The sequence below is a fragment of the Ptychodera flava genome, chromosome 19, assembly GCF_041260155.1.
Source record: "Ptychodera flava strain L36383 chromosome 19, AS_Pfla_20210202, whole genome shotgun sequence".
In the NCBI taxonomy this organism is placed as follows: Eukaryota; Metazoa; Hemichordata; class Enteropneusta; family Ptychoderidae; genus Ptychodera; species Ptychodera flava.
Genome location: NC_091946.1, coordinates 33,598,754 through 33,610,811, shown reverse-complemented (window position 1 = coordinate 33,610,811; position 12,058 = coordinate 33,598,754). Strand labels below are relative to the sequence as shown.

Sequence of the window (12,058 nt, the reverse complement as noted above, 5' to 3'; positions counted from 1 at the left end):
ATGCAAATTGCCACGGGCCGATCGATCGGCCGACCTTTGCAACGTCCTTGTAATGAAGTACAGTTTTGTGAAAATGTCCGATTTCCTCGTCTAAAACGGCGAAATTCCCTTCATGAACGCAAAGTTCATCTAAATTTACGTTCTTGTGATTTTTTGGGGCTTGGAACGTGCGCAGATATGTAATTTACTTGAGAGGTCATAGGGGTCACAGGTTGATACCGACGTCACTCAGAGAACATGGCGGACGGTTTGTTGACATTTTGCAGTCTGCTTCGCCGATGCAGTGTTTCTTTTTTCACCGATATGAAATGTCTTCGGAAAGCGATGCCAGTGACGCCTTAGATTTACAGGCACCCAGCGATACTGATTTAGAAGGTGAGGAATTTGATCGAAGGCCTCCCAATCCATGGTTTCGTGTGTTCCCGCCTGAGCCAGCTCGTGACCATGTAATTTTCCAAGAAGTTACGGGCCCCGTTCGTCCACCACCGAGAGATGCCAGCCCTCTTGCCTACTTTCAGCTATTCTTTACGATTGAACTTGTCAGATCATTTGTAATCGAAACCAATCGTTATGCCGCCAGTTTTATCGAGCGGAATCAGAGAGCCTTGGGCCACGCATCGAGAGTCTGGCGATGGTTACGTACTGGTGGTACGACGGTTAGTGAAATCAAAGCATTTGTTGCAGTAATTTTAGACATGGGTCTGATTCAGAAAAATCGAATTGCCGACTACTGGGAGGTAAAGTACCGCTCTCAATCAACACCTTGGTTTCGGAAGATTTTTTCAAGAAACAGATTCCAACTTTTGCTGAAGTTTTTCCACATAGTTGACAATCGTGCAATTCCTGGCAGAGGTGAAGTTGGACACGATCCACGAAATAAATTCCAGAACTTGATTGACCACTGTAACAGAAAGTTCAAACAACACTACAAACCAAGGGAAATGTTGAGTATTGATGAAAGCATGGTTGGTAGTAGAAATCGATGTGACCTTATCCAGTTTATGCCAAACAAACATCATCACAGGTTTGGCATGAAATTATGGGTAGTATGTGAGGCGTCAACTGGGTATAATTTACAACTCCATGCATATGGTGGTGCCAGACGAGACCGAGGTGGAGAAAATGGATTAGGCTATGATTTTGTCATTGATTTACTCAGAGAAGCTCGGTTATTGAGGAAATCTCATCATGTAGTGGTCGACAACTTCTATACTAGTGTTCCACTCGCACGAGACCTGCTTGACATGGAAACCTATCTGACTGGAACGCTTCACCATAATAGAAGATTCATTCCTGCGATGATAAGAAATGCCCGTCCCCAGGTTGGTGAAACAGTGTATGCCAGACAGGGTGAGGTCTTATGTGCTGCCTACCGTGAAAAGCTGTCAAAACCCAAACCAGTACTGATGTTGTCAACTCATGAGCCAGCTCAGAATGACCCAGGTCATAACAACCCTCCTAAACCTGTCATCGTTACAACATACAACAAGTACATGTGTGGTGTAGACATCAGTGACATGATGCTCTTTGCTTACAATGATGAACGCAAATCCATGAAATACTGGAAGAAGATGGTATTTAACGTTCTTCACAGAATGATGCTGAATGCGTACATCATCTACAAGCAAAACACAACTGATCAGCACATATTTACCCGTGAAGAGTTCTACAAGGAGCGTTCCTATGCCCGCTGTACACTAGACTAAATGACGTCAAATTTATCACGAGGGCTCGATTGCGTGTGTCTAAGGTTCAATTCTCGCGAGAGCCATTTATGCATGCTGTACACTAGACTAAATGACGTCAAATCTCTCGCGAGACTTGGCTCGATTGCAAATACGTACGACGGAAAGAACGCAATAATACGGAAGTAGACACAGTTTTTGCGAATCGCCGAGAGAAAAGCGCAGATTAAACATAAGACTAAAAAACCCACGTTTTTTCTTTATTTTACCATATTTTTTAAACAAAAATCAGTTTCGCCACTGTGGCGAATTATGATCGATTTTTTTTCGACACTTCGGATTTCGATTCGCATTGGCTAACGTGGCGAATGGGCAGCGCGAACACTGACTGCGGCTGTTTTGTTAGCGGATACCGGGCAGAGATAAGGCGGCGTTGGACCGCTAATCGATGTAAATGAACACACCTGTGACGTCACAGATGGCCAACCATGATCCCCGCTGTGGGCGTGACCTGAGTGTCGCAAAATGACCCCATGAAAGCCGTGCATAGAAATATCAAAAAAATTAACACTTGCGCGTACTTTTAGGTTGCAATTCTGTTGCGAGTGTAATAGTATTGACCCCCTGGAAGATATTCAGTCACACGAACGGGACCATTTCACCAGACCTTTCAAATACACCTGTATCCCTGGAAGGCCCTTGTGAAACTAGAGGTGGTTTTAGTGCTAAAGACAATGTTCCGGATCGATGCTGACCAATTATAATGCAAACACCTTTATACCATATGTTGTTGTAACGAACGTTAAATTCGATCATTCAGGTCCTATAGTTTTCTTTCTGTTTCTTTAAAATCCATGGGTATGAAATCCAAGCCTAGACCACTGCTTTCATAAGTCCGACGAAAATATAATGCTGACAGTTAGAAAATGAGTTCACAAAAATGAACTTTTTAAAGTTTACAAGTGATTCTAAAAAGCCCGTCATGGCTTGAAACATTGACCTCCCTTGTTTCCAAAGCTGTAGTTTAGCCAAGAAATTTTTTTCAAAAGTATACACTCACCCATGTATGTGAACAAACAGACTTCAACTAAATAAACGTACGGGGTATGTGAAACGTTAAAAAAGCTGGGGAAAGACTTTTTGTCTGCATTGTACGTTAATTATCTTATGACATGTGAGTGTCTTTTTTTTCTATATCTACAATGCTTGCTATGTCGTAAAATGATATGTAACAGCAGCGAGAACATAAAGTGTGTTAGTCTATTAGCAATGAGTTGTCTATTTTTAAATCCTTCGCAAAAACATAGCTCTACACTTAATTATTTTTAAACACGCTTCATTAGATATATTGCAAAATCAATATTTTAAGTTTTAGAAAAGCACTGTATTTGCTGCGCAATGTATAGCAGGCAGGAGAGCGTAACTTCAAAGACTTACAAAAAGACTTATAAACATGATAATTTTCCAGTCTTGCCTGTATCAGCATTACGTGTCGAGGCACTACAAGATAGCTATCTGATGTTCAGTTTTACACGGACAAAATACATCAACAGCATATGCGTCATCCTCATCGTGAGTTTGACACAGACAGACAAAAGGACAGACATATAGAGAGATTGATAGATAGATACGTAGATACATAGATATATACATACACAGATACATACATACATGCATGCATGCATAATGCATGCATCATGCATGCATCGTCCATCCATCCATCCATCCATCCAATTCATCCATACGTACGTACGTACAGACAGACAGACAGACAGACAGTTACAGACAGACAAACAGAAGGTATCTATGGAAGTAGTCCATACGTACGATTGTGTTGCAAAGCATATACTCAATCTCGATCGCCTGTGCTCTTTAATTTTGCGAGATTTATTCAACTGTAAGCCAACGAACATTGCTAGCACTGAGACGATAAACTGCCATTCAAAGTAATCGGCAAAAGATGAATTGGAGTTATCAGTGCTCCTTACGCATGGCCTGACTTGTGTTCCTCAGATCACTATATAATTCTCTTAATTTTTTATTTGCAATTTTTTCGATCTGTTTCTTCTGCTAGATTCGTCATTTCCAACGTCATCCAAGCACCAAATTCTATAAAAAAGCAGAGGGACATGACTTACATTACATAGTCCTTTTCAGACTATATCAGTAGATTAGGCGATCGGAATATTTGGCTATAAAATTCACATAACTGTGTCACAGAACGTTGAAATATTAACTTTCCGGAGTAGGTGGCACAAGACCACTAATTAATATCCCACGGGCCACCACAGTAGCGTTGAGCTCGATTTTCCTATTTTAAAACATTCAGCGGCACGAATCCTCTTAACAGGTGTTAGGTCAATGTCAGCTTGACTACCGATTAATTTTTCGTGTGGGCAAGTCAACGGAAATTTTGAGATAGCGATGAAAATAGCGCCCTCAGTGGTGTTTTTTGACAAAATTCAGGCTTATTGTTATGATTTCTATTAGCCCTAGAACTCCTCATATTACCAACAAATGCTTCAGCCATTATTCACAACAGTCTGCATTTTGATTCAGGCAGAAAAATATCTTTACAAAAATTCTTGACGTTAAAGTTCAAACTAAACAAGCATCCATGCAGATATCAAAACGTCAAGGTCTGCACTATTTCAGCTATTTTCCTTCCGAACTATCGGGTAACGAACCCGGAAGTGAATTAGTGGGCTTGTGCCAGGTGACAATAGTTTGGTTTGTTCGTTACAGGCTTTTGGGGTATATTATATTGCACTGTCATTGAAGGCTATCTAATCTGTTGTTTGTTTTGCAATGCAAAAACGTTCAGTAAATGTGAAACTTTGAAATTTGGCAGGTATCGCAAGCTGGTAGATAAATACTTGTCATTATATTACCATGCCCTGCCCGTCGCATTTTGATTGGTCGAGCTGAACCACGTGACTGACCACAAATACACAGTAATGGTTTGTTTACATGCCCGTGAATATGGATAATAAGATTAACAACTCAAAGTATCGTAAGTTTACAGCTCAAACGTAAATCATAATCAATCACAAAATAAAATAGAGCACTTGTAGGTCAAGTTGAGATACTTTTTTTCTGAAAACATCTCCGGATTTGCCAATTTTTACAGCGCGCGTGACAGTGCGTCGCGTATTGCTCAGTTTCTGGGGCTCAGTTGTCGTTCGCTCCTGAAATTTTCAGACATTTTGACGGTTTTCTTGCGTTCGCTGATAATATAATGGAAATAACAGACTCTGCTCTGACCATTAACGTTTATTTGTGGGCGCGGGCTCGAGGAAAGCCAAATTAACGGGCTCGGCAAGCCTCGCCCGTTAATTTTTGGCTTTCCTCTCGCCCTTGCCCACAAATAAACGTTAATGGTCAGCGCGTCGCCCGTTATTTCTATAATATTGTCAATATCTCTCTTCGACAAATGATCACTGATGGCATCAGTGACATTTAGCCTTAGTTGGCGATCACTACCTATTTGATATAAGGCGGGTGCCACATGTGGGGCAGGATGCGCTTACTCTTTTCGAAACGCCTGATATCACTTCTTGGTCTTTTGGCCAGAGGTCCATATATCTTTCTTTCACGAATTTGACTTTGTTGTGTGTACTGGTGATTTACTGTCTGTTCTGTGCTGTAAGCTTATTGTGTTTATAACTACTGTATTACGAATTTTGACCTAGAGTTATCGGATTATGGATTGGTGTGATTGCAATTTTTTACGAGATTTTGTCACGAGTGACTGACACAAGAAGTGGACTACTCAACTCATCACTGGTATAGTCCGTATCAGATGATTTTTTTATATTCACAATAATCAATAAGATTTGCCCATTGTATTTTAGGACCAGGGCTTGCCCAAGGCATTTTCTGAGCAATATGTTGATTACATGGTTTCTAAAATCTCCAATCATAGTTAAAAAGGCGGATTTACAGCACATAAAGGTCGCAACCTTCAGCTAGCATTGCAATATGATTGTCTCTATAATAAGCTAAGTGAGACTCTACAGTGGTTATTCGATTGTTTGTTAGGGGAGTGACATTTTTAAAACGAACGTTGCAGGGTAAAGTGTACAAAGAAACGGTTGACGGTTAAGAAACAATCTGACTAAATGAGGACTTCATCTTGATGCAAAATACTTTTTGAAAGATTCGGGAGTTTTATGAAGTTGGAACTCGAATGCACCGACTTTTCTAATCTTATAAAAATGATATAATCTGATCGCTAAGACATTGAAGGAATTCATGTATTTCACTGCGTTGCGGACTTCGCCTGGCAAACTGAAATACGTTCATGGGTGTTGTCAGAGCGTTCGAGTAGACTCACGTCAAAGTAAATCACTAATGACCAAAAAATCCTGGAGAAGAGAATGTGACACAAATAGAAGGGACGTGATGAACTATTTTGTTGTAAACATTGGGAACCAGTCAGAACGGTTTACAATCGTGATCGCCAACCGTCTCAAGCAAATATTAAAGAATAAATTATTGTTGACTGTTGATTAAACTTTCGTGTTTTGTTTCTTGAAAAGGACTTCAAAGAAGTTACAATTCACTAAGAACATGGATAGTCGTTCCACCGTCCGTGTTGATTCGAATAAAGATGTCCACAATGTTCCCTTTTACCATAGTTGTCAGGCTGACCGTTCATCCAGTTGCTGTACGTCAACTGCATGGCGACAGAAAATCGGGGAAAAAGGATTAACTCATTTAATTGTAAGCAGCTTTCTAGAGGTGAAGAGAAAAAGACGACAAATCTGCACATTGCTCATTTTACGTTGTGTGTAAACGGCCATAAAAACTGGTCGGATTGAGACGAAATTTCTCACGATGAGATAAATGGCATCGACATATAATAAGGGAAAGGTACTCCTTGTGTCTTATCTCTCCCATTCAATTACGAAATTCTATGGTAGGAAACTTTTATCAACATTAGTTAAAGTAAATTAATTACTTTAACTTTGCAAATCTTATAAAGAATGAATCAAGTCCCTTCAAATAAACTCTAGATAAGTCATGAACTTTAAAGTTAAGTCTTTCCCTCTTCCAGAAAATACATAGTCGACTTTGAAGTAGTTAAGCACTTTATAGCACAATTACCTGAACACTTATTTGACAGCGTTACGCCTGTACTGGGCATTTAAGCGCAAAAAGTTAAACTCCTGAACTCCGTTACAAACACCTGATAATTGATTAATTTGTTGACACCAGAAGCTAATTCAAATTATACAGTCAATATCAAGCATAAGCAATTTTTATAAAAGGCTAATTTCCTATTGAAACCCTCTCACCGGTTTGCCGGGTGTTGACGTTGTCAACTGAATATACGATGGTGTCTATTGATTGGTCAATTGGCGGGTGTTTATTAGCCGACTCGATAGAGTTTATGGAGAATTAGCCACCTATATGAAAAGTCAAGTGTGAGGTTGACACAAATTAAATTCACCTTTCTGTAATGTCTGGTACATCAATAAATCAGACAAAATCCCAGATTGTCTGCAAGCAGCTCGTCATACTGCATTTCATGAACAACAACAAAATACGTGGTCTACATGGACTGATGACGTGGAACTCATGGCGTAATAATAACTAATGCATTTGGCCATACTGATAGGTAGTTTTGTTGGACGTCTGGAAATTACACGTACAGAGATACTTCGAAAATATTCTTTGTTCGCATACGTTGTAAAAAAGGAAAAAAGGAAGGTATCACGAGGAGGAGGACTGTCATAAAGCCATAAATCAAATCAACAACCCTGTATCATTGAACGTCAGATAAAGTGCAGCAAAATTGTAAAATCGATGATGGAAATACATCAATTTCGTGTTTTGTTAATGCTTTGTCCCATCCGATTCGAAGTGTTCAGCAAATGGTCTGTTTTCATCTCATTTTGGCGATATAATTATATAAACATGTTAAAGAAGTTACATTTCTTCTAAGCAAAGGGGAATAATAGATTGTATTTTATTTCAACATCAATTCTTATCGAGAAGACGACGAAATGAATTTAACACGTGTCATTCACAATATGTAAGGTACAAAGGTGGTGAGCCATCTTTTATGGCGTAAATTTGTAGAGTACATTAGTAAAATCGTCCAAGATGCTCTCGACAATAAATGAGCACTGGGACATAATAAATTATATTAATTTCCAAACCATGTCATCTCTACAATAACTTCTTAAAATCAAGTTTTTGTTTTGCCTAAATTTTCTAAAATTGCTGTGGGCGCACAAAACTTACCGGGGATCCATCCAACCATACCCAAACACCTTCATCTTCAATGTCAGTTATTCCAATCCAAATGTGGCGCTGGTTACGGGTGAACGCTAAGTTAAAAAAATAAAAAATGATCTCTTAGAAAATTGACTAACTGTGCACAACTTTTAAAGGAGAACAAATGACTAAATCACATAAACAGTCAATGTCAGCGAGCACTGATGCAAGAACCAGGCATTGAGGATTGCCCCTTTAAACATCGTTAGTTCTTCTTCTATATCGTTTTTGCCTTCTTCCTCCTTTTTCGAAATGCCCAGCATATTAGGTCCATGTCTCTCATCCCTCTGTTTCTGCTCCTATATCGTTCTGATACTGCATTTAACTAAATTTGCTGTTTTCATGTCTGCCTTACCTTTCAAGAACAAATTTTCTTCAGCGTCATTGATAATGACCAGAGTACTGTCCGTTGCTTCACACACTGTTTCTGCTTCTTCAAACGTGTAAAGGTGATAATCATATATGTAGTAGCAACTCTGCCGAAAAGTTATCCATCCAGACGGGCATCCTCGAGATCCCTTAGAGTGGCAAGCTACAGGTGTAGGAATTATGAAATGTGTAAAGACACCTTTTCCTTTCGCCCTTGGATGGTGCCGGAGAGATTGTTCATATGAAGCATAGCGGTTTCCGAAGACAGGAATCCGATGGCACCTCTTTATTGCGTATTCTCAAGACGGACAAACATTTGAAGTGAATCTCTGTCTGTCTGTCCGTCTGTGTATGTAAGAGTATGTATGTATGTATGTATGTATGTATGTATGTATGTATGTATGTATGTATGTATGTATGTATGTATGTATGTATGTATGTATGTATGTATGTATGTATGTATGTATGTATGTATGTATGTATGTATGTATGAATGTATGTATGTATGTATGTATGTATGTATGTATGTATGTATGTGTGTTTATTTAAGCACCTGTCTGTGTCGCATTTTGTTCTATAAATCGCATAACTATGAAATATGGCTTTCAATCCCTTTGGTTAGAGAGTGGTTTAATGGTACAATAAATTTGAGATAAACTGAAAAGCCGCGAACGAACATTATATGCATGAAGATACTGCATAACTTGCAATTTTAAAACGAAATCTATTCAATCTATACTAGAAGCAAAATGTTGGGCAACGTAAGATTACCGTTCGATGGCAGGACGAAAGTCTCTTGTGTACAAACCAATGGACCCTAAGTCATGACAGGGACTTGAACTGGGCTCACTTACTTGCCACTAGTGTGGTACTGAATAACATACAAGTGATAATAAAAGCTATCTTCGTCATTTTGAAATTTTCACTATGACAATGGCCCGACCTAAAAGAAAGAGAAACCCAGAATAGATTGGTTATTTAAAGTGACATTGTCGCTTTTGTAACATTTTTCCATGTTGGATTTAAAACTATTCATACATGGCTAATTTGCTCTAAAACTGAAAAACCCAGCACCCCAACCAGCGAAACATCAGTGACTCTGAAACAAAGTGTTTGATAACGGTAATGGAGATACAATTTTATTGTTTCTCCTTCGCAGGACTCCAGCGCCCTTGCCCTATCATTAACGCTCCAATTAAAGTGAACTGTTACAAGCATTTACTGGACGCAAACACGGAGTTTACAATCACGGAGCGAATGCATGTTGTCAACTTTGTTAGTGTGTAAGTAAGCCTTCGCCATATGAGAACAATTTTAATATTGATTAAGTTTACAATCTGACCATTCCCCGCGTCACCGTTTCTGGTAATGTTAAAATGTCTCTCTCCGATACTTATCTCTGTTTTCCCGATGTGCGGAGCTGACAAAAGGGCATAAATGTGTACTTTGAAGACACTCATCCATTTTTCTTTGCCTATACATACTTCTTCCAGTTAACAGGAGCAAACACAAAGATTCGAAGTAGATTGTAACGCGCTTTTTTCAGAAAAAAATCTTATCTGCCCTTATACCTTTGAAGTTGAAAGAAAAGTCAACCATCGTATACGAGCCATCGATGCTTACCTCAAGCATGTAGACAAACCAGTTGACCAATGTTAACTCCTCTTGATTAAGTGACTGATATTCGACAATACGCGATTTTATCGGGAATTACGATATCTAAAAATTGATACTATTATTTATTTTGAAGGGTATTTGAATAAATATTTTACTTCCTGCGTGGATGGGTGGCATTGTAGAATTTTGACAGCTTGGATAGCAAACAAGTCCACTCATGATCGGGTTATGAATTAACAAATTTTGTCTTTTGGGGGCATGTTGTCTGTATTTCATTAAAATCAGTATCTTAATAATGTTTCCAAATTTACCGTTCGGATGGGCTATATTTAACGCATAAGTTAATAAACTGTAGGCAAGTTGTAACGGACTATAAGCTTACAAGTTTCTTTTGATAATGATAATGGAGATAAAACTTTACCTTTTTTTCGTTAACGTCTACTTTTAATGTCTACAAGTTACGCAAGAATATTTCGTTACAGGAAACTTGAAACTTGAAACTCTACCTCTTGCAATATACATGACATTTTTTCCACATGTGAGCAACATCTTCCTGACTCTTCGTCCATAACTGTAACCAGACCGAACGACAAACAAGTCATGCTGAAATTTACACTGTGGTTAACTGTAAATACGTCACTCTGAACCGTACAGAATGCTTCATTATAGCTCATTTGTTGATCTAGATAGTTTAGCTGGTAGGAATTTATTAGAAAAGTCACAAGAAGAATTTGTAACAGGGTCTGTGATACTGTCAGATACTGTCTCTTGCAATATACTTTTCCACCGGACATTTTTCCGTGAAAGAGACAACTTCACTGTACGAATGTTACCAGACAAAACAACAAACAAAAGGTTTTGAAAATTACACGATGCTTCACTTGAACTAAATTAATGGACTTTGCAGAATGCTTGATTACGATGCATGTGTTGTTCTCGCAGCCGGTAGTACTTTAAGGCAAACTCAGTGGTAATGCAAAATCTATTCTTGATAGTGGTGATCATATCGACATATCCAGTGATAGAAGAACGGTGAATCTGAAATGAGGCAAGCCTTACACTTTTACAAGAAGAGCAGTGAGATATTCAACTGCAAACTGCATGTGTCTACCGTGGTTCTTGAATTCGATAGATGACTGAGAGACCATCTCAGACTATCGCATTCTTTGTGTGTGTGTGTGTGTGTGTGTGTGTGTGTGTGTGTGTGTGTGTGTGTGTGTGTGTGTGTGTGTGTGTGTGTGTGTGTCGGGGGGGGCGCGCTACTGAGTTCGATCCGACCAACAAACTTCAATTTCATACAAGTCGGTGATAGAGAGGAATATTTGAAACAAACGTTATCGAAATTTTATTCTGTTCAGTGGGATTGCAGCATCTGAGCAATTAATGGAAGTTTAACTGGTGGAGTTCAGAGTCTTTATACACGGATAGGGGACACGGCCCTACATGGTAAACTAGGGCAATACATATACGATGAATGTGGATTAAGTATTCTTCACAACACTCCACTAATTACTGAACTGATTCCACATTTTATACAGTCTTACTTTCGCATGAGAAGTATCCTGAATTGAAGTTAGTTTTCCCGCCTTCAAAGGGATTTTTACGGCGCAATGGTTATTAATAATCCAATCTACCTCCGACCAACAGTCGAATTCAACAATATCAATCAATCGGTTTTATAAATATCATTGTTAGTTCTTGAAACTTACATATCCATAAATTTCACTCATTAATATGTGATTCTCATTTAATTGTACAAAAATACCCTATATTATTGACATCTTCATTATGCTGTGAAGCAAAAACTGGTACAGTTTATTTGTGCTCGCTTGTCTATTTCATACGTCACCATTGGTCGCAAGCGCTAACCAAACAACATCAACACACAATATGCTGATAGATTGGTTTTGTCCGCTGAACCATTGACAATTGAGAAAAAGTCCGCTCCACTGTCTATGGTTCAAGGAAACGTTTGTCTTTCATACGATCGAGGAAATAAAATTCAGTGGTCTACACGAATATTTCTTTCCGATTTGACGTATTATGCCTTAAAGTTTGAAAGAGATAATTGTCATCATTCTCTATAGTAACCATATAGAAAT

At 38.8% G+C, this 12,058-nt stretch overlaps 2 protein-coding genes across 2 annotated transcripts; one reads left to right on the top strand and one right to left on the bottom strand.

The window, feature by feature from the left end:
• The first annotated feature begins 308 nt into the window (after positions 1–308).
• LOC139118169 (piggyBac transposable element-derived protein 4-like) lies at positions 309–1,706 on the top strand. Its single transcript, XM_070681463.1, has one exon. The coding sequence runs from the start codon at positions 309–311 to the stop codon at positions 1,704–1,706; it is 1,398 nt and encodes a 465-aa protein (XP_070537564.1).
• Positions 1,707–6,249: 4,543 nt separating this feature from the next.
• LOC139118168 (collectin-12-like) lies at positions 6,250–10,002 on the bottom strand. The gene is made up of 5 exons (XM_070681462.1): positions 9,963–10,002; positions 9,194–9,282; positions 8,326–8,502; positions 7,938–8,023; positions 6,250–6,363 (listed from the first exon to the last, which is right to left on the bottom strand). Exons 2-5 carry the CDS (start codon positions 9,249–9,251, stop codon positions 6,250–6,252), a joined length of 435 nt encoding a protein of 144 aa, XP_070537563.1. The 5' UTR covers positions 9,252–9,282; positions 9,963–10,002.
• Positions 10,003–12,058: the final 2,056 nt, after the last annotated feature.

What these genes read in the sequence shown, in the direction of transcription:
- LOC139118168 (XM_070681462.1), bottom strand. Translation starts at nt 9,251, where the DNA reads ATGACGAAGATAGCTTTTATTATCACTTGTATGTTATTCAGTACCACA. An exon ending in AGAAAATTTGTTCTTGAAAG is followed by an intron (nt 8,024 to 8,325) that starts GTAAGGCAGACA and finishes TTTTTAACTTAG; the next exon opens with CGTTCACCCGTAACCAGCGC. An exon ending in TATGGTTGGATGGATCCCCG is followed by an intron (nt 6,364 to 7,937) that starts GTAAGTTTTGTG and finishes GTCGCCATGCAG; the next exon opens with TTGACGTACAGCAACTGGAT.
- LOC139118169 (XM_070681463.1), top strand. Translation starts at nt 309, where the DNA reads ATGTCTTCGGAAAGCGATGCCAGTGACGCCTTAGATTTACAGGCACCC.